This window comes from Ambystoma mexicanum, chromosome 11 (genome assembly GCF_040938575.1).
Source record: "Ambystoma mexicanum isolate Mex_15411 chromosome 11, UKY_AmexF1_1, whole genome shotgun sequence".
NCBI classification, from domain to species: Eukaryota; Metazoa; Chordata; class Amphibia; order Caudata; family Ambystomatidae; genus Ambystoma; species Ambystoma mexicanum.
Genome location: NC_090934.1, coordinates 1074516204 through 1074542794, shown reverse-complemented (window position 1 = coordinate 1074542794; position 26591 = coordinate 1074516204). Strand labels below are relative to the sequence as shown.

General features: G+C 43.7%; 1 protein-coding gene across 8 annotated transcripts in view; it reads left to right on the top strand.

Moving 5' to 3' along the window:
* Positions 1-26591, top strand: part of CLK3 (CDC like kinase 3) — a 336052-nt gene that overhangs the window by 167850 nt on the left and 141611 nt on the right. For all 8 annotated transcript variants that reach the window (XM_069624327.1, XM_069624326.1, XM_069624329.1 and 5 more), the window contains 3 exons: positions 15689-15855; positions 25394-25488; positions 25589-25718. In XM_069624327.1, coding sequence (XP_069480428.1) covers positions 15689-15855; positions 25394-25488; positions 25589-25718 — 392 coding nt within the window. The remainder of the gene's footprint in view (positions 1-15688; positions 15856-25393; positions 25489-25588; positions 25719-26591) is intronic.

Genomic DNA, 26591 nt, shown 5'->3' with positions numbered 1-26591 from the left:
GGTGCCCGAACACCCTCTGCTTAGTCTCCTAGGAGACCCAAATGCACTCTGTGGTGATTGGCTGGCTGGCTGGCTGACTGTCTGGCAAGGACAGCCACCCTGCTGGGTGAGTGACAGCTAGGCTGGAGTGAGTGGGAGAGAACTGAATAAAAGGCGAGTCTTTTGGCTTGGAAAGCAGAGTCGACCACTGGACGAAGGAACTGAAGAAGAGCTTGAAGAGGACGCCTGCTGCAACTCCTGGACCCGGTGAAGCCCTGCTGCAGTGACTACTTGCTAAGTTCGTATCGACAGAGAAGCACTGCAAGGACAACTTCTCCCTTTTGAGTTGGTGGGACCAATGAACTCCCAAGTAAACCACCTGGATACCCATCTCGGAGCTGATTGAATTTCCTCAGAGTTGCTGCAGGAAACTGTAGAGCCAGGGAGGGGGACATCAGATTGTGTGCGTTGCTTGTAAGCTGGCCTAAAGCTTTTGGAAGATTCTCCGGACTACCACGAAGCAGGACTGACCAAGCCTGACCCCCCTCAGTAGAGTGCGGGTCCTCAGATGTGCGGAAAGTAGACCTTGACAGCCAGGAACCACGCTTATTGCTATTTGCTGTACTGCAAGGCGCTGAAGCGTGAAACAGCTAATGAAAGTAAAGTTTGCCGGTTGCCAGTTTTGACGCTACTGGTGTAGCGCAGGAGTCCCCCAACGTCCTCCCTCTTGTCCCCATGACTGAGGCCCAGGAACAGTGAGATCTGCAAAGCTGCACAGGAACATAAGTCTTCAGCTGCAGCTTTTCTGCTTTACCAAGTTACTGTAAAACAAGTCTAAGATAACTTTTTACTGTGGAAGTGCTTGTAACTTCTACAACTCACAAGTCTAATCAGCGTGTGGCCCTACATTTGAGTCTTCTTTTTTATCAAAGACTCCTAAGAACTTGTGGAAAGACATTTCCATTTGCTTACCTCAAGTGCTGCATCCTAGACCAAGACTATTGCCCATTGACTTTGGCTTAGCTTATTTGAATTGAATTACTGTGTGTTTTATCATTTTAAAAGTGCTTTCTGTGGAGAAGAACGTTCGTTTTTGCTCACCTGCCCAATTCTGCATTGCGAGCTGACAAGGGGCTCTTGCAGGGGAGTGAACGCTGTTTGTTGGAGGCGGGCCTTCCACTCGGCACGTGACCCATCACGTGACTTGCCTCAGTGTTAAAGTGCACTGCCAGCCGCCCGAGCGGCGTTAAGCCCGGCGGGGTCAAGGCCGCTAGCTAGCTGTGCTGTTGTGCGGCTGTTAGGCGCTGGTGGCACTATACCGGTTTGGAGACTGTGGAGGCTTAATCTCTTTGATCCACTCCGGATACCAACATTTCACATGTCCAATGGTATAAAGTTGAATGTTCTTTTTATCACAGGTTACTAAGTTATATGCTATTCTAACTTTGAAGAGTTAAGCTTCTTTTTCTTTTCCATTCCCTGCTTAAGTTGATTCTGACTCCAAGGCACCGATAATCTAACCGCAGGAATGCTATCTGTGATGGACAAGACTATGTTTGACAATAATTCTTGCAGAACACCAACTGGTGCACTCGCAAATCATTCTTTGAACACTCCGATTAACGATCTGGTACCCAAATCTTGTGATAAGCCTAAAAGCCTTACACAAACTTTAAAAAAAAAAAACATAACTTTAACACCAATCAAAAAAACGCCAGTTTCTAATCATGACATCCGTAATTTTTACGAGAAGATTACGAGTTTCTCTAATCATAGTGATAACTCGACTTTAATATCTAAACCTAGTGAACTCCTTATTTCTCAAACACCCATTGTTGTGACACAGGAAGTAGCAGTGTCATCTTGTGCTTCCAATATTTCGAAACTAGGGATTACTATCTCTGATTCTACTATACTCACTATTGCACAGTCCCCTCAAAAAATTAAAAAATGTCCACAACCTTTCCCAGTGGTGATGGAGGAATCCTTGACTGAAAATGCAATATCTAGTAATGAAATATCTTTGAGTGATTCGATAATGGGTATAGAGAATGTTGAAATAATAGAAGTGGTGTCAGAGGAGGTCCCATTACTAGATACATCAGTCCATGTAGATGGCCGTGAATTAGAAAGCTCGAGAGCATCAGTCCAGACAGATGATAATCTACCTCGCTCTATGGACTCAACAAGACATGGTGAGGATATATCCTTCTTACAACCAACACCACGCAGATGTCAATCCACGAGGAAACCTCGTGAACTTTTGGCCAATCCTGCTCTCATGGAGATTACCCTTGGAGCCATAAACACTACTATATCTAGTTTGTTTAAACTGTACGAGTCCCTAGATTGTAAAATCACTAGTCTTGCCTCTAAACTAGATTTAACTGGAAATAACTTGAAAGTTAGCTCTCACTTTGTCCCTAATACAGTGACACTGGAAAATATCATGCAAAGATTGTCTAGTTTAGAGACCTTCTGTTTGTCCAACCAAACTGATCAAACTCATGTTGGCTCAAGTATTGCAGAGAAACTAGGAGCATTAGTCTCTTCGCAACCCACCCACCATGACACTCAGTTTTGCCTGCATTTACCCATATCATTCGTCCTGTAGAAAGTGCAGAGATCACCGCCAAAAGAAAAAATGACTCCTGGATAAGTGTCGATTCTCCTGAGAGAAACACCACCCACGCCCAGTGGGGTGCTAAAACTGACAATAGAACTACACAAAAAAAAATCTCAACGACCGACACTAAGCAATAAAAAGAAAACGGCACAACATAGTTTCTTTAAGAAACACAAATGCTTTACCTAAGCCCAATGCACAGCAAGAAAATGTCTCTGTAGTGAATCAGACAAATTCTGATTGCTTTATACCAGCGTCAATAGAGACATCTCGAGAACCTTTAACCAATAATGTCACTCCACACTCGAGTGTACCTGTGCCATTAAGATCTGTCTCCATTCCAGTTAATCATTCAGTGACACAAGACTTGACTTTGGGTTACACGCCATTAGATGATCTTATTGAATTAGTGTCTCACGATTCAAATAGATATACCAGGTCAGCTCCAAAAGTCCGCAGAATCCATGACACACACACAAAGAGTGATGGTAGTTGGTGTTGAGAAACCTACCACTTCAACTGCTATATCACAACAAGGCCCTGACAATCGATTGAGTATTCTCAAAGCTGCAGTTGATTCCTATCTTTTGAATAGATTGTCAGAGGTGTTGCCAGAATCAACTCCCGTCAATCCACAGTCCCTTCAACCCAAAACAGTACATTTTAGCAACGAACAGACTAATATCCCATTTAAAGATGCAAAAACGACAAACCCTAAGTCTTCCACAGCCTCTATAGTTGGTGGCTGCTCTGGGCCTAGGGCCATTCAAACTTCCAAAAACACTGACGCTCAGAAAACAGTGTAAAAAGTTCATGTGGGTGACAAGAGATTCTAATGCTCTGAGATTTAAAACTTATCATACTTTGATTTTGAAATGCCGTGATGGTGATTTCCCTAAATACGATCTGTCGTGCAAGTGTGCTAAATATTTTTGGTGATGAAGGATTGGAAGCAATTGCTTCGAGTGATATAGATCAAATTGAATTTCTTTGATAGGAATCTGTCTGTTTATGGGTTAAATCAGGAGTAGTACGTAATCTATTATGGAATGCAAGAATGGAACTCTTTGATGTGGGGTTTTTATTGGCTCAAGATCCGGCCCGACAGAACCATCTTAAGCCTGATAATGTAGAGGAACTTACAACTCCTGCAGTAGAGCCAGTTTGTGTATGTCATTTTTGTGTCAATGAAACCAGCCACAACTCAATATCATTGCCAATGCATAACACTCATTCATAACCACGAACGAGAGTCATAAGTATTGAAATTTCACTTGCCAGTTGGAATACGCGAGGTTCTTCTCATCCGCAGTGGACCAAAAATGATCATTTGAATAACAATGATATCGTAGTTTTGCAGGAAACATGGATGTTACATGCTCCCATATGGGACGACCATGATCTGGTCCTACTACCTGCGGAATTCTCTGGTAAAGGAAGACCAACTTCTGGTCTGCTAGTGGCAGTGAAATCTAGTAGAGGATTTGGAATCTCGGCATGGAAATCTCCAAATAAGTTTATTCAGTTAGTCACAATCACCATTGGCTCTGAAATATACGCCCTGATTAATCTTTATCGAAATCCAGTGGGTATTCCCGAAGAAATATTCTACAATACTGTCGAGTCTTTTTGAAATAATTGTTAGAGACAAAGAGATATCTGTAATCTTGGTAATGGGTGATTTGAATCTCTCGTGCCTTGAAACTAACAAAAAGAGTACAAATTCTAATAGTCAGAGATTGTTGTTATTTATGAATGACCTTAATCTAAGGATGGCGAATGGTGCTATTGGCGATATTCCTCCAATGAACACTTGGGAGAGAGGAAATTCCAAATTTACTATTGATTATATTTTTTTGAGTAATAATATTTTTATGAATACTACTAAATTTGCAGTTGTTAAACAGGTACAAAGTGACCATTTATTATCCCTCGGTTGGTCCATTGAAAATCAAATTGTGCCGACCACCAAACAATGGTATAGTAAACTCTTGTGGTCAACAATAGTAGAATCGTTTTAGCTGGTCCTATGATAAACTATCAGCCTTAAACGCCTCTATTTTGAACAGCATGGAACGAGCAATGTTGAATCATATGTTGATGTCTTAAATACTTTTAAGAATATTCACTTGCTGAAACATAAGACCTCCGTTATTCACACCCATGAATTTGACTTAGCACTTCATGCCCGCAAAAAGGCACATAGAAAAGAGATTAGAAGCCTCCGTAAACTACCCATGGCTGATCAAATAAAAGCTATTAAATCAGATAACTGTCATTATCGTAATTGGGTTCAATCAAGGAAGGCTCCTCTTTTTCAAAGTGATAGTGAGAAATTTTTGACAGCGTGTTACTAAAAAAATTCTGCCCAGGTATGGAAATTACTAAACATTTGTAAGGCTCGCTCTCAAATGAGTTCTCAAATTAATGCTGTGACAGAAGCACAACGGATTAATCATTTTACTAAACTGTATGCTGACAGTAAAATGTGCAAATTCACTCGCAATACGAGCATGGCTGGAAGGTGGCGTTTGAAGTGCTCTGTAGCAATAGTTGAGGACTTTATTAAAAAATCCTCCTCCTCAAGGGCAGCAGGCCCAGATGGCCTTTCGAATTACATGTTTAAACAAAATGTAAATGAGTGGGCAAATATTCTAAATAATACCTTTCAATACATCATACAAAACAAAACCATTCCTAATTCATGGCGTTCATCTATAATTGTACCAATATATAAAAAGGGTGACCGTAAGGACCCCAAAAGCTATCGGCCAATAGCATTGCTAGAGGCGCCAGGGAAAATCTTTTCAAGGATGGTTTTAAGGGAATTCAATTAATGGACAGACAATGCTGGACTCCGTGATCCTGCCCAAACCGGGTTTGTCGCGGGTTTGGGGACTGTGGTAAATCTTACCACCTTGAATGCCATCAGACATCAAGCCCAAACTAAGAGATTTCCACTTTATTTTGCATTTGTCGACTTACACTCCGCATTTGATTCTGTTTCCAGACCAAAACTTATGGCTAAACTAATTCATGCTGATTGTCCTCCAACCTTGATTGATATTATTTTTTTGCTTCACTCCCAGACAAAGGTTTTCATAAGATTAAATATGGAAGGGCTACTTTCCAGAGCTGTTGCAAATAGAGGCTTAAAACAAGGATGCATTTTGGCATCAGCATTGTTTAATTTCTTCATTAATGATGTGCAATGGATTTTCCCCAAGCTCGTAGCTGATGCTCCAAAATTAAATGGTGTAAAGATTAATGCTTTATGGTACGCAGACAATCTTGTTTTGGTATCAAAGACCCCAAGTGGATTAAATAATTTGTTAAATTCACTATGTTCATATTTTCGAGACAATGAATTAGTTGTTGATAGTACCAAGACCTAAATTGTTACATATGTACCAACGGGCATGCGAAGAAAGAGAATGATCTGGCGAATAGAAAATATTGCTTTACAAATAGTTCCAAATTATTTATTTGGGTCTCATTTTTGATGGCCGTCCCGACCATTCGCAACTACGTAAAATTGAACAAAAGCTATCTAGTGCCATATACCAAACCAGAATAGTCCTTTGCAAGTATGGCAAATTTACATTAAAACCTGCTATTATTTACTGGAGTCAGAACGTAGTTGCTACATTATTATATGGTCTTGAGACATATTGTACAATTTCAATGACTTTTCTGAATTCATTAAAAACAAAATTTTGGCGTGCTATTTTACACTTGCCACAATGTATTCCAGGAGTGCTTATTCGCTACGAACTTGGGTTAATCTCATTAACTGCAATGTATAACTGGCGTCTATGTGCCTTGTTACGAAAATGTTTGTCTTCAAGCAACAATACCACATTAGCTATAGTTACCAGCTACTTACTTAAAACCTCTGAAAGCTTTCCGAGACACTGGTTAAATAACATCTTTTCTGTCATGCTTCATGCTGATATTTCTCTTGATACCCTCCTATTTAATCCAGACCGGGCTAAAAAAAAAATGTATCTGATGGATTGGATTGATACGAGGGATAGATGTCTCCAATATAAGGACTTTGATGCCTCAGTATTCAGTCCTAAATGCTATAGGGAAATGGCTTCCTACTTAAATCTAGCACCATCAGCTGCATCAAGATATGCCATATTACGTTTCTGATTTAATATCTGGCCTACCCGCGAGATTAAAGCCAGAAGGAAACTGATACCTTTTGATGAGAGATGTTGTCATTTTTGTAATGATAATAGTGTTGTTGAGACGCTGAAACATGTAATTATTGACTGTCCGGCACTTACAAATTTAAGGGGGATTCATTTTTCAAAACATCTTGCGTATTTTGCACAGATGAACCCTGAACACCGCTGGATAGCATTGGCCGCCTCTACATCAATGAGTATTAGTCTAGCCACCATTAATTTTTTGACAGCCTTGAAAATGGAATGAATGGCATTTTATTGACCTGCACAGATGCACTTCTTAAAATTGTAAATGTAAAAATTGTCTTATCTTTTTCTAATTTTCTCTTGTAAAATTGAATGATTGATAAAATTGTATTGACTGAAAAAAGTTGATTAAATTCAACTATATTCAATAAATACATTTTTAAAAAATTGAATTACTCTTCTAAGTGCTATCTGAAAGTATTTGCCCTGCTTAAGAATATTTGTAATTTCTTGTGTTCTAATAATTCTAAGTAATTTTACCAACTTTTAACTTAAGTGTGTTCTGAATGTCAACAGTAAGATATTAATGTCCCCAGCACCCTTTTTCTATTTAAATATATTTTTATTTTGTTTTAAGTGAAAACAGTATAAACAAACTTGTGACATTATATACAATAAAACAATAAACACTTAACAAAACACAACACTACACTCCCCCCCTCCCCCCCAAGAGCTCATCCACAGGGTAGTTCCGTATCGACCTGGTGTGGCCGGGTGACTTCCTCCTCCGAGGCAGTAGGTTCTCCTCGTACCCCAAACAGACCAGTGACTAATGACCTCCAGGCTACTAGGTTGCCCACATCCTCCTCCCCGCATTTACTGCATGCCTCTTGCCAGACCATGGTTTCGGCTTCCGCCCATTTTTGGAGATCCCTCCACCACATCTCTATCCTAGGTTTGTAGCATTGCTTCCAGTTCATAGCTATCCTCCTCTTAGCGAGTATATACGCTAGGTCTCTCAGTTTCCCCAGATGTCTGGTGTTCTTCGGTCTGGGGAACCCCCCTAGAAGGCAAGCCCAGGTCGTGTCAATGCTTATCGGGACCCCTTTGTCAGCCAACTTCTGTGACACTTCTCTCCAGAAGACTTCGATTACTGGGCAGGACCAGAACATATGCGTCATGTCCGCGTCCTCCTCGTTACATTTCGGGCATGCCTGCCTGCCCGAGTTCGCAAACTTAGCTATTCTCTTGGGGGTCATATACGCTCTGTGTGTGATATATAGTTGGATTTGCTGTAATCTAGCATTTCTGGACACTTTTTTTTATGATATCCCAGAGCCCGTTCCCACATCCCATCAGTCATCTGAACCCCCACCTCCATTTCCCATTCTAGTCTCAAGTCTGTCAAGTCCTTTCCCACTCGGGACATCACCACCTCATACAATCTGGAGATCTCGTGTCCGCCCTCTGATATGTCATATATTGTATCAATCAGGGCGTCCGGATCCTCCGCTAACACCGTCTCAGGCCAAGATTTTCGGATAATCCGTACCAACCTGAGGTATGTAACGTATTGGCCCCCATGTAACCCAGCTTCTTCTTCTAGGTCTGCAAAATCCTTGATGGCCCCATCTTGCCATATATCTCCTAACGTGGCCAACCCAACCGGTTCCCAGTACATTCTGATCGTTTTTCTAAGTTGACCATCCCCTGCAGTCAAGGCAACCAGTGGCACCTGCGGCGAACACGGATCCAGGCTTTCCAGTAGCCGGCATGCTCTACGCCACATTTTCCACCCAAGTAACAGCATACCAGGGCGAAGATTTAAGTCTTGTCTAGGGACCCAGATCTCCTTCAAATAAAACGGGGTGCAATCTGTCCCAACCAACCTGGACTCGGGAGATTCCTCATCAGAGAGCCACTGTGTAACATATTGCAATTGGCTCGCTACATAATAGGCCTCAAAATGTGGTAATTTAATCCCTCCTTTATCGGAGAAGTTTCGTAGCTTCCACAGCGCCACTCGGTTGCGAGTGCCGTGCCATAGGAAGTCCCTGCACATACTGTCGAGTTTGGTAAAGAACTTCCTAGCTATTAAGTATGGTATGTTGTTGAAGAAATGCAGCAGTCTAGGCAAGACAACCATTTTAAGCAACGCCCCTCGCCCTATCATCGCTAGCGGCAGCTTTTCCCAAAATCGCATAGCCGCACGGATTTTATCCACAGCAACCTCGGTGTTGTGCAGATGTTCGTTTCCCACAGTGTGATATGTCTATTCCGAGGTATCGGAAGGACTCGGCTGCCCAAGGCACAGGCAATACCGGTAAGCGTTCCGTGGGGACCCTCGAATAGTACCCTAGGGGGAACATGCTCGACTTGCCGGGATTAACCGCTATGCCGGACAATTCGGCATACTTCTGCATGACCTCTAAAACATACTGGAGGTTCTCTTCCGGATACTTTAAGTACAGCAGCAAGTCATCGGCATATAAGGATATCAAATGGCTTTCCTCCCACCTCGATGCCTACCAGGTCATATTGCTGTCTAAGATATACCGCTAAAGGTTCCAAGGCCAATATGTATAACATCGGGGACCAAGGACATCCCTGCCTAGTACCACTACTTAGGTGCCACTTATCGGATATCACTGATCCCGTACGCACCCTAGCCGTTGGCTGGCTATACAGTAGTCTCGCCCATCTGATATAGCCTGGCCCAAACCCATATTCCCTCAGGACCGCAAACAGCCACGGCCACCTCACCGAATCAAACGCCTTAACTGCGTCTAGGGAGATCACTGCCATTTCCTCATCTCTTCTGTTCCCTTCTTCTATCACTCGGTGGAGCCGCCTGTGATTATGAGTTATATTCCTGCCAGGGGCATAACCTGTCTGATCCGAGTGTATCAGTCTGCCGATGACCTTGCGCAGCCTGTCCGCCAAGACCGCTGTCAGGATCTTACTGTCTTGGTTCAACATCGACAGCGGTCTGTACGATCCACAGTGTTGTCTCGGCTTGTTAGGCTTGGATAGTGGTACGATCTCTGAGCGTGTCTGGCAATCGGCCTCCCTCGAATGATTCGTTATACATCTCCAGCATAGGGGGGAGTATCTCTGCGCTATACGTTTTGTAGAACTCACTCGGGAGTCCATCAGTGCCCGGGGTCTTGCAAGTAGGCAGCCGTTTCACCACCTCTTCCAGTTCATCTAGCGTAATGGGGCCATCTAACTCCTCCCTTTCCTCTGCACTAATCCTGGGCAGTTCTAGATCTTCCAGTGTGTCCCTGATTTTATCCAGATTGTCTTCCCCTTTGTCCTCATACAGCGCTTTATAATAATCTAAGAAAGCAGCGTTAACCTCTTCCTGAGTGTGAGCCTCCTCTCAGTCTTCCCTTTCTATCATCATGACCGGGGCCCTGGGGGTTTCCCTCTTATAAAGCCATGCCAGTAGGCGACCAGTTTTGTCACCTCCTGCATGTTGCCTCTCCACGTATTTCCTGTAATTGAGGTCGCAAAGCCGCTCCCAAAGCTCTGAGCATCGTTGTTGTAATTAGAGTACTAGGTCTGTGTCCCCTCCCCCTCTGGTACATTCACGCTCCAATTCTTTCTCCACTTTCTCCAGCTCAGCTAAACCCCCCCCCTGAAGGCCCTTTGATTTAGAAATAGCATCGCCCCTCACTACCACCTTGAAGGCCTCCCAAAGTGTACCAGCCAAATCCACACTGCCCGTGTTCTCCTCAAAATACCTTGTAATCGTCTCTCTAATATCTTCTCTAAAGACCGGGTCTCTGAGCGCCTCCGCCCGAAGGCGCCATGTTGGAATCCGCCCTCTGGGGCGGCCATATTGCCAGGCCATCACCAAGGGCGAATGGTCCGACAGGACCCTCGCTCTGTATTCAACCTGTGTAGTTGTTATCGCCACTTCTGGCGTAGCAAAAAAGTAATCTAGTCTTGTGTGCAACTGTTGAGGGGCCGAATAATGAGAGTACTGCAAGGCCGTGGGGTGTTTCAATCTCCAGACATCTTCTAGTCCATAGTCGTCTAATAGTACCCGTAGAGCCCTGGCCGCTGGGGTGGGCCTGTCTACTTTACTGTCGGACCTATCTATCCTGGGGTCAAGAACACAGTTAAAGTCCCCCCCCAGATGATCGGTTCCCCTGCGCACGGGCCCAGGTGTGTACATAGAGTCCTGAAGTATACAGCAGTATTCTGATTGGGGGCATATGTATTAATAATACTCAGTCCTCTGTTCTCAATCAGTACCCTCAGTATTACCAGCCTACCCTCCGTGTCTACCTCCTCTCGTACAATTCTGAGTGGGACATGCGGGGCCACCCAGATCAGCACACCTCTGGCATAGGCAGAGTACGGGGAGCCCACCACTGTACCACCCCATTTTTTCTTTACAAGGTCTAGTTTATGTTGGGCCAGGTGCGTTTCTTGCAGTAGGGCAATGTCGATCTTCTGTCGTTTAAGATACAACATGACTTTATTTCTTTTCAGGTAATTATTGAGGCCTCGGACGTTCCAGGTGGCAATCTTGAGGTCACCCATGACAGCTATGTGTCTTCCCACCCCACCTACGGGAACCTCCAGCGGTTCTCATGACACAGAAGGCGTCCCACTGCAGCCACTCCGCGAATAAGCTCATTCCCAAACTAACCACACACACAACCAAACTCCAACTCCCTTTCCCCTCTCTCTCCCACCCTCCCCCCAACACCACACACCCCAACTGTTGCCCAGCTTCAACAAAAGAGCTCAGGCACCCCCACATCTGGTTCCGCAAACACCGGTCCGTGCACGGAGCCCAGTAGGGTGAGGTCGCCCTAATGGCCACCTAACCTAAGCTATTGTGGGGAGAGAGTATCGCTCCATGGGGCTCCCGTTCAATGATAATCTCAATGTTTGTGACAAACAGTACAACCAACTGACCTTCCATACCGAAGGTTCCGAACCGACTATAATCAAGTCTCAGGGTCCATGAGTCGCGCCATCTTGCGCCATTTTACGTCTTCCGCAGCTCCTCCCAGTCCTTCTGGGGCCGGTCCGCCGATTCTTGAGGGCACCCCTGTGCGTCGAGCCACTCCATGGCGTCCTCTGGGGTCTCGAAAAATAAAGTTTTATGCGCCTGTATGACCTTCAGCTTCGCAGGGTAAAGCAACATATATTTGTAACCTGCCTCCCTCAGCCTCCGTTTCACAGTCCCAAAGTTCATGCGGCTCCGCTGCACAGCTAGGGTGTAATCCGGATACGCCGTGATGTTTGCTGCTCCTCTCTTGATCGTGCCTCCTTTTCGAAAATGTTCTAATATTCTCTCCCGATCACGATAGTTAAGAATTTTGGCAATGATGGGTCTGGGCGGGTTTCCGGTAGGCGGCCTCCTCGTTAGGGCTCTATGTGCTCTCTCCACTGCGAAGCCTTGGGATAAGGCCCCTCCGGATATCTCTTGCAGCAACATGGTCTCAACAAAGTCAGTAGGGTCACGGCCCTCCGTCCCCTCCGGTAGGCCCACAATGCGGACATTGTTGCGACGGGCCCGTCCTTCCGCCTCCTCCACTCTACTTTCCAAGTTGCCCACCCTTTGGATTAGGGCGTGCAGTTTTGCCTTGTGGGTGGCGCAGTCCGCCGTATTCGGGCCGACTTCTTTTTCCAGGGACTCTGTGCGCTCCGCCAGAACCCTAACGTCTTGTCTCAGTAGATTGACGTCCTCCTGGACCTCCCCAACTTTGAGGTCCAATGCCGTTTTTAATTCAGAGACAGCTAGTTCTAATTTCGACTCCCAGGCCGCTCTCAGGTCCGCAATCGCTGCCAGGATTTCTTGGTTAGAGCTCGAAGTCGTCGCGCTACCCACGGCCGGTGCATCCTTATTCTTGGTGGCGTCCGGGGACGTTTTGGTGAAGTCGTCCAGCGTGGGCTGTTTCGCCTTAGGTCGCACTGCCTTACTGGACATGGTTCTGAGGATGTGCAGGTCTACCGAATGATGAGTGGGCGCACTGCACGCTGATCTGGTTAGGTCTTCCCGCAACTCTCTTCAATCCCGTCTCGGGCCTATGTCGGCCATTTTGAGTCGCCCTTTGTTCTCAGCGTCTCTCGACTTTTCTTCTCCGATCTTAGCCGTCATAGCTGCTATGACCTCCAAAAGTTCACAGTACTTCGGTAGCACCTTCACACGCTGGCATGCATATCGTCGGTATTCAATAAGCAGTCGCACTGCACTGATTTGCCCGGATCTGTTCAGGATCTCGGGAGCTCCGCTGGAATGCGTCCTCCTACATGGCTCTCGTAGCCACGCCCCAATGTCCCCAGCACCCTTGTTACTGAAGTCACCTGTGGGTATAGGTTGTCTGTGGGCCATCCCAAAAGGGTCTTGTCTGATTCAGAAACTCGGTGTACAGTATTGATTCTGAAGAAGGCTTTATAACTAACTGATATATTATTAATTGCTTATGCAAGAAACCTTGAGTGTTAGAGTTTATTTGAATACCTGTAACTGTGAATCTTTGTAACTCCACTACTGCTCACGTTTCCCCTCGAGTTGAGCCTGGATGCTCAACATACTACCAAAACTGTGTAGTACAAGCTTATACCAAAGGTTGTGTTGCCTATACCTGTAGTAATAGTTGCTTGTAGTGTTCCCAGAGGGTACTGCATTCAAACTTTGCCTAACAGCAATCTCCCGGACTATAGAGTTTTGTGAGAGATACGAAGTATCTCTGTCCTTCCTTAAGAACTGTAGTTACTTAAGGATATTAATGGGGAGGGGGCTTAAGGGTCACCGGCACCACGTCTCATAAGTAGCTTTATGCTGCAGTTGTAAACACACAGATGTGTTTAAGAGCTATGGAGCAGACAGACTCCATAGTACAGGTAGAATACAAAGAATTGAGTTCCAAAAGATCGAGCCCACAAGAATGAATGAGGAGGGGGAAAAAGGCTCCACTCATTCAGGATTGAAAGAGAAAGGTCCCGAAGTCCAGCAAAATGTGCTGGGGGAGGGGCAGTGGGGGTCTCACTAGGAGAGAGGATGAAGCAAAAACATGATAGATCCCCAACACATTGTTTCTGAGAAATTGAGATGGAAGGATTGGGGCCTCCTGGATGGCGTAATGGAGGTCTTGCTTTCGGCCAGAAGGCCAGCAACAAAATCTTTGGACCACTGCCGTTGGAACAAGTTCAGCAGCTGGTGCAGGGATAAGAATTTGGATCATTTTCTGTGATATACACCTATGGTGCTATCTTTTTTTGTTATATTTTGCAAAACTGGGGCTCCAGTTTGGAACAATTAAAGGTTATCTGGCATCGCTTTCAATTTGTAAGCGCTCTTCGGAGCGGTCATATTTGAAAATCCCTTTTATTCGAGTTCTAAAGTCTTACTAATGCATTTACACCAATTCCATTCCAAGTCCCTATATGGGATCTCAATCTGGTGTTAAAATGTCTAACATGCATTCCTTTAGAACCAATACATTCATGCCCATTAAGACTAACGAAATGGTCTTGCTAGTGGCAATAATGGCAATAATGTCAGCCCACAGGGTAAGCGAGTTGCAGGCACTTTCCTGTAAACCCCCCTCCCCCCATACACTGTTTTCTATAAAGACAAGGTTGTTCTCAAGGTGAAACAATCTTTTCTACTGAAGGGTAGTCTCAGACTTACATTTATCACAAAAGACTATTTTGCCATCTTTCTACCCACCACCTCCTGCAAAAGAGGAGGAAGGATTTCATAGGCTGGACCCAAAAAGGGCTCTCGGTTTTTATCGATCAAGAATGTCAAAAATCGGTCAGAATGACCAATTATTCAGTGGATACAGGTCCTAAATTGGGTTTGGCTGTGACAAAACAGACCCTATCAGATGGATTATTTTGGCTATTGGGGAATGTTACAGGTTAGCGGGTAAAGACCAGCTGTAAGGTTTGAGAGCACATTCCACAAGGTGCATGGCAACCTCTGCTGCTCTTCAGAGAGGTGTTAACATAAAAGACAGTCATATGTGCAGCAGCCCCTTGGTCTTCTGTTCACACTTTTGTGAAACATTACTGCCTGGATTAATCTTCCAGTCAAGAAGGACAATTTGGGAAGGCTGTCCTTCATTCAATCCATGATGACATTTAAGGACGAAATAAAATTCATATTCTTACCACCAAAATGTTTACTGCTTTGGGACTCTATCAAAAGATCAGGAATACGTGGGAGGACACAATCTTATTTATTACACGCCAAAACCCTCGGGTATCACCATTCAAAGAACAAGTTACTTAACCGTGGTAACATTCTTTTGTTTGGATGTGCCTTCCACATATTCCTCATCGCCCCTCCCAGCCAACCCCACTGTAGAATTTGCGTGCCTTTACGCTTTCTTGGGAGCCTACGGTCAATGGTATGCCTAGTAATCCCTCTACTGGAGGGGAAAAACAGAACTGAAGCCAACGAGCGCTGCGTGGGCTAATTCTACTAATGATGACTGTCGAACAGAGGCCCTTGAGGGACATCAATTAGAAGAGACGGCACACAGCACCCTCCGAAATATTTTCCGACAGCTGAAGCTGAAAAGATATCAAAAGATGAGGAATACGCGGGAGGTACATCCAATCGAAAGAACGTTACTACAGGTAAGTAACCTGTTCATCCTAGACTTTCATGACCTCTGAAATAGTGCATATATTTTCAGTTTATCATTGTGGTGTATTCTTTTGGGATTGGCTATTCACCTCCTGCCTCCCCCCCCCCCCCCACCCAACCAACCCCCCTAATGTTAAGCCTGGCTGCTCTGCTACAGCTACCATTGGAGAGTCTGGTCTTTTCCTTTTGGGTGATGCACTGTTCCGCCATTATGTCAGATGATTACACAGCCCTCACCAGAGAGTTATGCAAAACTATCCCTAACATTAACCATTATACTTCCCTCTATTCTAGCATGTGTGTTCTGATGTCGGATTGGTTCAACTTTCACGGTCATGTTTGCATCGCCTTTGAACTACTGGGGAAGAATACCTTTGAGTTCCTGAAGGAGAACAACTTCATGCCATACCCTCTGGCTCACATCCGACACATGGCGTATCAGCTCTGTCATGCCCTGAGATGTAAGTTTGAATCTATGCGATTTGATTGGAGTGCCTGGAGACTGCCCATGGGTGGTGGCAGCGCGTGGAATACATCTGCTACCTCCAGTCACAAGGAGACTATTTGCAATACCAGACCTTTTACTTTAGTTTGTAGAAGTGCATGAGATACGCCATATTTCCGCCTAGACATTGTAGTTCGGGCTTTGTGTTGGTGATATTGGTGCAGGATTCAAATTCACTCTCTGATAGATCACTCCTTTCTGTCTCTAAGCAACGATTTGGGAAACAAATGTGCCAGTGAGCTGATGCTATTTTGTCTTTTAGCCTGTAATACTTTGTGACTGAAATTGTCATATGGATTTCCTGTTTGAGGCCATAATGGTTAGAATTTAAATGCAATGATTTTGCAATGCGTGGTTTTATTATTTTGTGTGCATGAGGTGACATTGTTTTCATGAATATCTTCTTTCATTTATAGCAGTTGAACACTGCATCACCAACAACATATCCTATAATAATGGGAGAAATTTAAGAACCTAGTATAACTAAAACCTTCCCATGTTAAATTGGTTTCTTAACAGTAGAAAACCAAACAAAATGCCCATAATCGACTAGGGATTCAGAACATGTGAAATTTAAAACCGTGATTTGTTATATTAAAGTAAGCTATAAGTGAGTGTTGCACAATATTTGCTTAATTTGATTGTGGCTTTCCCTATCTTGTGGTCGTTTTGTCAAAAATCTATGTCATGCCAATCTAAGCTATACCTGTCATTCTGGGCTCTGAAGACGATTAAAGGTAACCTAACACCCTTTCTCTTAGTGAGAAAGAAACCAGTCAAAGGGCATGAAGGGTCAATGCAAGTTGATGGGAAGGATTTTCTCTTTTCAACTTTCCTGCTTTTATTTAATCGAGTGCCCCAAGCAGATCTCCCTTTTGTCTGAATCCTGAATGATGTTGGGGTGAGTGAGGCCCCTTTTCCTCACTCAATACTCTCATTTTGTTTGGAGTGCACTGTTAGGCAAGAATGTATGGAGTAACCCTGGGGAGACTACACAACACTTGTCGTCTTGGTATTCAGTAACCCACCTTTTGGTATAGGCCGATACTACGCAAGTTTGTTGTCTGACTGTTAGGCAAGATTGTATGCATTACCCTGTGCAAGACTGCACCAGCCTTCTCATCTTGGCAATAGTTAACCCGACCTTTGGTATAAGCATGTACTACGCAAGTATAGTGACTGAGCCGCCAGGCTTCTCGCAAGAGGGGTCAATGTGAGCTGTAGGGTTATAACATAGAGAATCACAATGACAGGTATTCAAATGAACACTTATTCTCAAAGTTTCTTGATTAAACAATTATTTATTAATTTAACAGTTGTGTAAGCCTTCTTTAGAAAGGAGCAAATATATGTAACACCGAAGAATATACTTCAAAATACGCTGTTTCTTTAAATCGATGACACACAGACAATTCCTACACCTTGAGGTGACTTAAATAACTAGGACACTGTGGGCATTGATATATCACTGGCACATTTAGAGCAATACTGAGGTTATTGTCGAAGGAGAAGGATGAGGGAATACAACAATGGTTAACAAATATTCTTAAGGAGGCAAGTACTTTTAGAACCCTCCCAATGCAAATTAAATTAACCCCTTCCCAGCTAAACAAGTTATCAAATGTGACTTTTGTTGAGTGATAGTTAAAGCACAAGGTCAGGGGTAAGAAGTCTTTCAGGGAGCCAGGACAGTCAATGTTAGTTGAGCAAAAGTCTAGGTGAGCTGAAGCACTTCTTGCACGTAGGTAAAGTCTTGCACAATGTTTTAGAAGTCTTTGTAAAAAATGAAATCACTGTAGGGCCACAAGCTGAGAGGCTTTTGAGGGGCAAAGCTGCAAGCAACTCTGCAAAAGCAACCAAGACAAGACTCGACTTTTTACAGTACCTTAGGTTTGAAGAAATTGGTTCCTGCTGTAGAATGGCAGATCCTGTTCCTGGGCCTCAGTCGTGGGGACGAGAGGGAGGAGTCTGGGGACTCCTGCACTATGGTTTGAAGGTCGGCGGCTGTTTGTATGCAGTACCCTCTGGGACCACTACACACAACTATGACTACAGGTGTAAGCAAACCAACCTTTGGTAGAAGTCTGTACCACAGTTTTGGTAGTGGAGCTGAGCAGTTTATCTGTCAGTTATTAAACATTCATAAGGAGGCAATTATATAAAACACATACTTTAATACTATTTCAGAATACTTTTCAAGAGGAGTAAAAGGCAAAGATTATTAGAACATGAAAGTTTACAAATAGGCTGGGCCAAAGTCAATGGGCTAAAGACTTGGATAGGATAAAGTGGTTCTTGTAAGTAAACAGTAAATTCTCTGCACAAGTTCTCAGAAGTAGTTTGTAAAAGAATCATCATATGTTGGGTCGCAAGCTGATTAGGCGAGTTGCAAAAGTTTCAAGCACTTTCAACGCAAGAGGTAAGTACTGTCTCGTTTCACAGTACCTTTCAATGAAGAAAAAGATGCAGCTGATAACTTCTGTTCCTGGCAGTTCCTGCAGATCTCGCTGTTCGTGGGCCTCAGTCGTGGGGACAAGGAGGACGTTGGGGAACTCCTGCACTGGGACTGGTCAAAAATCTTGCAACTAGCAAACTTAAATTCCGGTGTCTGTAAGTAATGCACACAAACTGTTGTCCCTCTCCCTGGTTTTACTGTTTCCTGCTGCACTCTGAGGAATATGCATCCAGCTCCGAGATAGGTATCCAGGTGGCTAACTGTTGAGTTGAATGGTCCCACCAACTGAAAGGGAGAAGTCGTCCTTGCAGGGCTTCTCTGCCGAGGTAAACTTGGCGATTCGGACCTGCAGCAGGGCTTCACCGGGCAAACCAACGGTCCAGGAGTTGCAGCAGCCGTCCTCTTCCAGCTAGTCTTTGGTTCTTTCCTTCCAGTGGTCAACTGCTTTCAGTCCATGAGACTCGCCTTTTAAACTGTTTTCTCCATTTCAGTGCAGACCCCACCTTTTTATGCAGGTTTCTCCCATTCATTCACAGCCTACCTGTCACTCACACAGCAGGGTGGCTGTCCTCGAAGGACAGCGAGCTGGCCAATCACCTCTGGGTGCATTCCTGTAACCAAGGGGATTAAGCACGGAGTTTCCACCAGCTCCCTCACTTCCTGTCCTGCCAGACACGCTGGAGCCAGAGGCATGCTTCAGCAGTGAAACCCGCCAAAGTCAAAATGAACAAAGGGAACAAACCTGGTTTGGTGTGCAGAGTGCATCTCAAAAAGGACCTTTCCAACAAGAAATGGGGAAAAATGAAGATCGGGTCATTTTGACAAAATGGGCACCCATGGGTGCTTTACTGCAGCTGCAATTGCAGCCTGCGGTAGAAACGCACAATAGTGGGAAAAAGTAAACCACTGCCATCGGCCATTAATTGTAGAAAGGGTAACATGAAAATGTTACATGACAAACTAGACAAACAGGGTACAATTTAACCCCTTCAGCACCCTATTGTAAGATAGTGTGTGCTGGGTCTAGAAAGTTACTAATGTAAGTGAAGTCAATTTCACTTCACTGCTCTTGGAAACAGTTTAATCAAGAGAAGGTATTTAAGCCTTTGAAAAATCTGAGACTTCACTCTATCACTGCATTAAAGGTGCTGTTTGGCACAATGTAAAAAGATACCTGTGGAGTTTTTCAGACTCCAAAAGAGAAACGGTGTTCAGATGAAAGAAAAATAAAAGCGAGAGTGGGGAAAAAGGTGTTGCTCTCTCCAGGTTAGAGATTAAACGTCCTAAAGTCCAGCAAAATTAGCAGGGAATGAGCACATTTCTGAGAATTGTCCCTAACAGTGATTGAGCAACCAGGCTTAGCTCAAGAGGGGTAAATGTGCGCTGTAAATCTGTAGCAATGAAATCCACAAATACAAGTATCCAAGTAACATTTATTTAACAGTGGTTTTTAAATGAGATTTTTATTTTAAAGGGCAATGTATATAACAATCAAATATACTTTTCCAGAATCAACACAAAGCTATTATAAACTCTTTTGAGATGCTTTTTACACACTTCCTACAGCCTGAGGTGACTTCGCTAATTAGGACAATAATGGCATTATTATATCACTAGTACACTTTGTAGATTGAGTTTTGCAGAAAGGAAAGGAAGGAAAAAGGTTAAACAGGTTCTCGGAGCATGTGAGCACATTAAATCTTCCAATGAAGTCTAGATAAAAACCTTTCCCAGCAATATTAGTTTAAAACCAATGTATCACATGTCAGGGACAGTAAGTACCAAAGTCAAATGGACTTAGAGTCTGCAGGGAGCCAGGACAGCGAAAGTCAATTGGAGCAAAGTCTATGGAGTTGAGGCACTTGTTAGGTAGTAATGTCTTGCACAAAGTTAGTTTGTTGGATAAAAATCACTGTATGGTCACAAGCTGTTAAACTTGTTAAAGGTAGAGCTGAAATCAACTCTACTGCAAGTCGCGACTGAAAAGAGCAAGGTACAGACACTGAGATAAGTACCACAAGTCAGAACAGTACCATTGGTTAGAAGAAGAGTGGTCCAGCTGGCTTCTCTCTGCTTGCAGTGATGCATATTCTGTGTTCCTGGGCCTTAGTCGTGGGGATAAGTGGGAGGACATATGGAGACTCCTGCAGCAGCAATTCGGAGGTCGGCGGCGGATTCAGCGCTCTGTGAACAGCACCACTGCGGATCTTGGATACCGGTTGAGCTTCCTTCACTCCTTGAGTCCTGCACGGATCACAGATGTTGCACTCTGTTAGGGAGAATTCTACTTTCTGTCCCAATTCCCTTCAACCATAGAGACCCCCAGCTCTTTTGCTGGACTTTAGGGCTTTTTTTTTTTAATCCTTGAGTGAGTGACCTTTTTCTCACTCTTATTTATTTTGATCTGATTTGGATTCTGTATTTCCTTTGATTTTGGAGTCTGGCAAACTCCATAGGCATCTACTTTTTGTATGGTGACACCCAGGACCTTCAGTGCAGTGTCACAGAGAAATCCTTTAGATTTCTTTTACATTTTAAATACCTTCTCTTGGGTCAACTACTGTTCCCAAGAATAGAAAGTGAAATTTACTTTACTTATCTTTTTCCTCTGTAGATCCAGCACACCCATCTTATTTGGATTGCTGGGGGGTTACAGGAGCCCCTTTGTCTACTTACTCATGTAACCTTTTTTTTATGTTACCCTCACTACTTTATGTGGCTGGTGGAAGTGGTTTAATTTTCATACCATTTTTTTTTTTTTTACTTCAGGTGGAGTCTTCAGCTGCAGTATAGCACTCCTGGGTGATCATTGCGTCAAAATGGCCATGGGCTGCTTTTTTTCACCATTTCTTGTTAGTGAGGTCTTTCTTGGGTTTTACTCTGCGCACCAAAACAGGTTTAGCCGTTTTTGTACATTTTGCCTTCGGTGGGCTTCAGTGCTGAAACCTGCCTCTGGGTCCAGTGTGGCTGGCAGGGCGGGAAGCGAGGGAGTTTCCCAAAACTCCTTCCTTGATCGCCTTGATTACCTGAATGCACCAGTGCTGATTGGCTGGCTGTTCGTCCTTGGAAAACAGCCACCCTGCTGAGGTCCTTGAGTGACCTTTTTCTCACTCTTATTTATTTTGAGTGAGAACAGCCACCCTGCTGAGGGAGTGACAGCCAGGCTGTGCATGAATGGGAGCAACCTGCATAAAAGGCTAGGCTTCTTGAATTGAAGGCAGAGTAGACCACTGAACGAAACATCCAATTGAAGGAATTGTGAAAAGAGCTCGTAGCCACTGCTGACCTTCGAGCTGCAGTGCAGGAGTCCCCAGATGTCCTCCCTCTTGTCCCTACGACGGAGGCCCAGGAACCCAGGATCTACAAGACTGCAACAAGAACAGAAGCCAGCTGGATCCTCTTCTTCAAACCTAAGGTACTGTGCTAAGGGATACTTGCCTCTTTTGGCTGTAGCTTGCATTATCTCACATGAGACTTGCAGTAGCTGCTTTTTGCAGAGTTGATCTCGGCTCTGACTTTCGCTTGTGGCTCTAAAGTGATTTCTTACAAACTCTCTAACATTGTGCAAGACTTTCATGCTATCTAAAGAAGTGCTTCAGCTCCAGAGACATTGTTCAAATTGACTTTGGCCATCCTGGCACCTTGCAGACTCTTCTGACCCATTGACTTTGATTCTAACTGTCCCTCATAGGTGGTGCATACGTTTACCTTGTATTGCTGGGAAAGATCTAATCTAGACTTCATTGGAGATGCTCTGAGAATCTGTTAACCCTTTTCCTTCCGTAACCTTTTCCTTTTCCACAATCTCAGAATTTAGTATAAAAAAAGTGGTCTGTAAATGCTAATACTGTCCTAGCAACTGAAGTCACCCCAGGGTGCAGGAAGTGTGAAGCATCTCTAAAGAGTATCTTCTTGCTTTGAATTGATTCTGCAAACGTATTTTGAAGTGTGTTTTTATTGTTGCACATTGCCCTTTTTAAAGAATGCTTATTTAAATCTGTTTAAATAATTATTTTACTAGAACACCTTGAGTGGAAGTGTTATTTGGATACTTGTATTGGTGAATTCCGATGCCGCAGCTCACATTTACCCCTCTTGAGATGTCTGGCCACTCGGTCACACTGCCAACTTGTGTAGTACAGACCTATACCGACTTGGGGTACTCCGACTTGGCAGTTCACATAGGCGTTCACACCCAAACACCTCTGACGTGCCTCAACACCTCTGCCACTAGCAAACGGCGATTACCTACGAAATGAAATTTGCTATAGCTGGTCACACATCCACTCTCTCAACAATCGCACTATCGCAACCACCAACAGCGCCCACTCACGTGCCTGGCCTATTTCTGGGCTGCTTAGTCAAGCTTAGCCAGCCAAGTCCTAGACCGGCAAAAAATGCACTTGTGCATCTCCTAATCCAAACTTCTTAGAACTTTCCAGCACATTGGCTACGGTCATTGAGGCCATACAAATGGGGAAAGAGCGCTATATAAATAACCAAATCCAATACTTTAGTGTCTTTAGCTTTGCTCTTCTCAGTTGAGCCTTGCAGTACCTACTTTGCTAGAGTTGATATCCGCTCTACCCTTTGCGTATAACAGCTTGTGACCCTACAGCTAATTTTCTTCAACAAATTTTAACTTTGTGCAAGACTTTATCTAACAAGTGCCTCAGCTCCATAGACTGTGTTCCAATTGACTTTACCTGTCCTGACTCCCTGCAGGCTCTTCTAGTCCACTTGACTTTGATATTTACTGTCCCCCAGAGGTGATAACTTGGTTTTAAACTGTTAATGCTGGGAAAGGTTTTTGTCTAGACTTCATTTGAAGTGATCGTATGATCTGAGAACCTGTTTAACCTTTTTCCTTCCCTTAACCTTTCCCTTCTACAAACTTCAGAATCTACAAAGTGTACTAGTGATATATAAATGCCATTACTGTCCTAGTTGGTGAAGTCACCTCAGGGTGTAGGAAGTGTGTAAATAGTATCTACTAGTTTTGTGCTGATTCTGGAAAAGTATTTTAAAGTATATTTGATTGTTACCTATATTCCCCTTTTTAAAGTGCTTATTTAAAAATAGCTGTTAAATAACTATTTTTAACTAAAACCTTGTGTGTAAGTGTTACTTGGTTACTTGTATATGCGAATTTCATTGCTAAAGCTCTGCAGCTCACATTTACCCCACTTGAGATCAGCCTGGCTGCTCAGTCACACTACCAACTTGTGTACTGCAGGCCTATACCAAAATGTTGGTAACCTAATACCAAGAAGACAACAGTTGTGTGGTCTCCCACAGGGTCGTCCTGCTTCTGGAGGGTCCTCCGGATCTTCCTGGAGCTCGGGTCCGGCTTAAAGACGATGCACTCGATTCTGGGTTTCCTGACCCCTGGCACTCTGTTCTAGCAGCAGCAAAGAAGTAAAGCTAGCAGGGGGAGGTCTTCCAGCAAAGTTCGTCTTAGGGTCAGTTGGTTGCACCAACCCAAGGCTTCTCTAGTCGATACGAAATTGGAGCTTCAGCACTGCAGCAGGCCTTCACTGAGCAGTTCAATGGTCCAGGAGTTGGCAGCAAGCTTCTCTTCCAGTTTCCTTTGTCTGGTGTTTCGTCCAGTGGTAGACTATGCCTTCTGTTCAAGAGACTTCGCCTTCTATACAGGTTTCTACCATTCATGCACAGTCTAGTTGTCACTCACACAGCAGGGTGGGACAGCCAATCAGCACTGCGTGCATTCAGGTAACCAAGGAGTCTAAGGACAGGGAGTTTCTGGCACCTTCCTCGCTTCCTGCCCTGCCAGACAAACTGGAGCCAGAGGCTGGTTTCAGCATTCAAGTCCTCCAAAGGCAAAACGAACAAAAGGGTTAAACCTGGTTTGGCATGCATAATAAAACCCAAGAAAGACCTTGCAAGCAAGAAATGGTGCAAAAAGAAAACTGGGCCATTTTGGGTGCCCTACTGTTCAGCCTGTGGTAGAAATGCACAATGGTAGGAAAATTAAACCACTGCCACCAGACATTAAAAGTCATGAGGTAACATAAAAAATGTTAAATGAGTAAGTAGAAAAATGGACTACTAAGTAACCCCAGAGCACTTAATAAGATTGGATGTACTGAACCTACATAAGAAAAACAGGTAACTAAAGTCCATTTCATTTTACTCCTCCTGAGAACAGTAGTTTACCCAAGTGAAGGTATTTAATCCTTATGAGAAATCCAAAGGACTTCTCTGTGACACTGCAATGAAAGTGCTGTGGGTCACCATAGAAAATGTAGATACCTATGGAGTTTGTCGGACTTCAAAAACAGTGCAAACACATAATCCAAATCAGACCAAAACACGCGAGAATGAGCAGGTGGCCTCACTCCAGGGTTAAAATTAAGTCCTAAAGTCCATCAAACGAGCTGGGGGTCTCTAAGGTTGAAGGGAATTAGCACAGAAATGAGTATTCTCCCCAACAGTGGCTCGCTATAGAAAATGTAAAGGAGGATGAAAATCCCTCTTTACTACTTGGGAACTATATGAAAGAGAAATTAACAGGAAGCCCAAAGGGGCAACCCAGCCTAAGTCCAACAGTAGTACGAAACTAATTTCTACCATACACGATGGAGAGACCTAAAAAGGTCACCCATAAAAAGAGTAAGACTAGGGACAAGGTAAAATAGTTAACTAGTGAAAGCAAAAGGTTCTGGGTTTGACACGGGCCAAGAAGATTTCATTGATATGAAAAAACATCTGCAAATTCCGCATGATCATAAAATAAATGATTGCACTGTCACTTTTACTGCCTTGGTGATTAAGGGGCTGTTAACAGAAAAAATCATAAGGATTCAAGACTTGCGCATTACTGATACAAAAATGTAGGTTTGGTTTGATGTGGTATATAGCCCTTTCGTATATTTTATTGTATTCAAACTGAGGCTGCATCTTTGAATATGTGGTTCTGTGGTTCTCATTCTAGCAATGTTTTTAAACCTTTTTTCTTTGCTCGTCATAAGATGTTCAATATATTCTTAAGATTTAATTTTACCTCTTCTTCCCGCAGTCTTGCATGATAACCAGCTCACACACACTGATCTGAAGCCTGAAAACATCTTGTTTGTGAATTCTGCATTTAACACTTTGTACAACGAGAGACAGGTGCGTACTGGCTTCTCATTGGATGGTTGGAAGATGTATTCTGTGTTGTGTAATAATTCAGTTTGGCACATGTTAATGAGATTTCTTTGCTGTGTAACAGAAATGTGATGAAAAAGTACTGAAGAGCTCCAGCATCAGAGTTGCTGATTTCGGCAGCGCAACCTTCGATCATGAACATCACACGACTATCGTAGCAACACGCCATTATCGTCCGCCTGAAGTCATCTTGGGTGAGGAGCTTCAAATCAGCGATCACCTTATTCATTGGTGATTTTATAAGGCACCAGCTGTGAATGCAGTAACTTTTTAGTGCCCTTAACCCTTCAAGTCCTTAAAGCGCTCATTGGCAGCACTCCCTCTCCCCAAAGAATCCTCACAGTATTGTCACAGATTGGGCATTTGTGACCAATAAGTACACCAAGACCAGATGTTCAAAGTTCAATAATTGTATTAGGTGCTTGCATAAAAGGGTGGGCCAACTAAAATATAAACAGGATCTTCTCCAAAGAAATAACATAGGATGGCCTTCTTACAGAAGTTACTCTTATGACTTTCCCAAACTTGGGAAGCGAGGGAGAGACTCTGTGAGACAGCATTTTTCAAGTTACCCTGTACAATGATGAAAAGTGATCACAAAGTAACAAGGTTAAGTGAAACAATGTTAACCAGTACTGACCGTCTGAAGGACATGTCAATTTCCCCATGACAAATGAGCAAAAGCCAGTGTAGTGAAGCTTAAGGCTATGCTGCACCACAAAAAGCGCACTTGGTTCTTAAATGTAAAACTCAGTTTTGAAAAACAAGTTAAAATGAATCTTAAAAATATAGAACTATTTAACCGTAAGGGGAGCAGGGTAAAAAATTAAAACGATGGGTAAATATTAAGATGTCACGCAAAGGGTAGACAAAGGTCTATGGGGGTGGGAGGGCAGTAGGGATTCTCTTTGCACCCAGTTTTTCCTATGCCCTCTCTGCAGTTTTATGATGTGTTTATAGAAGGAAGTTATTGAGACGGATTAAGGTAAAATGGCCCAAAAGATATTTCACTGAGATGGGTTTCATTGACGCATCCTAGATCCATCATCCTTGCTGCCTTCAGTTGG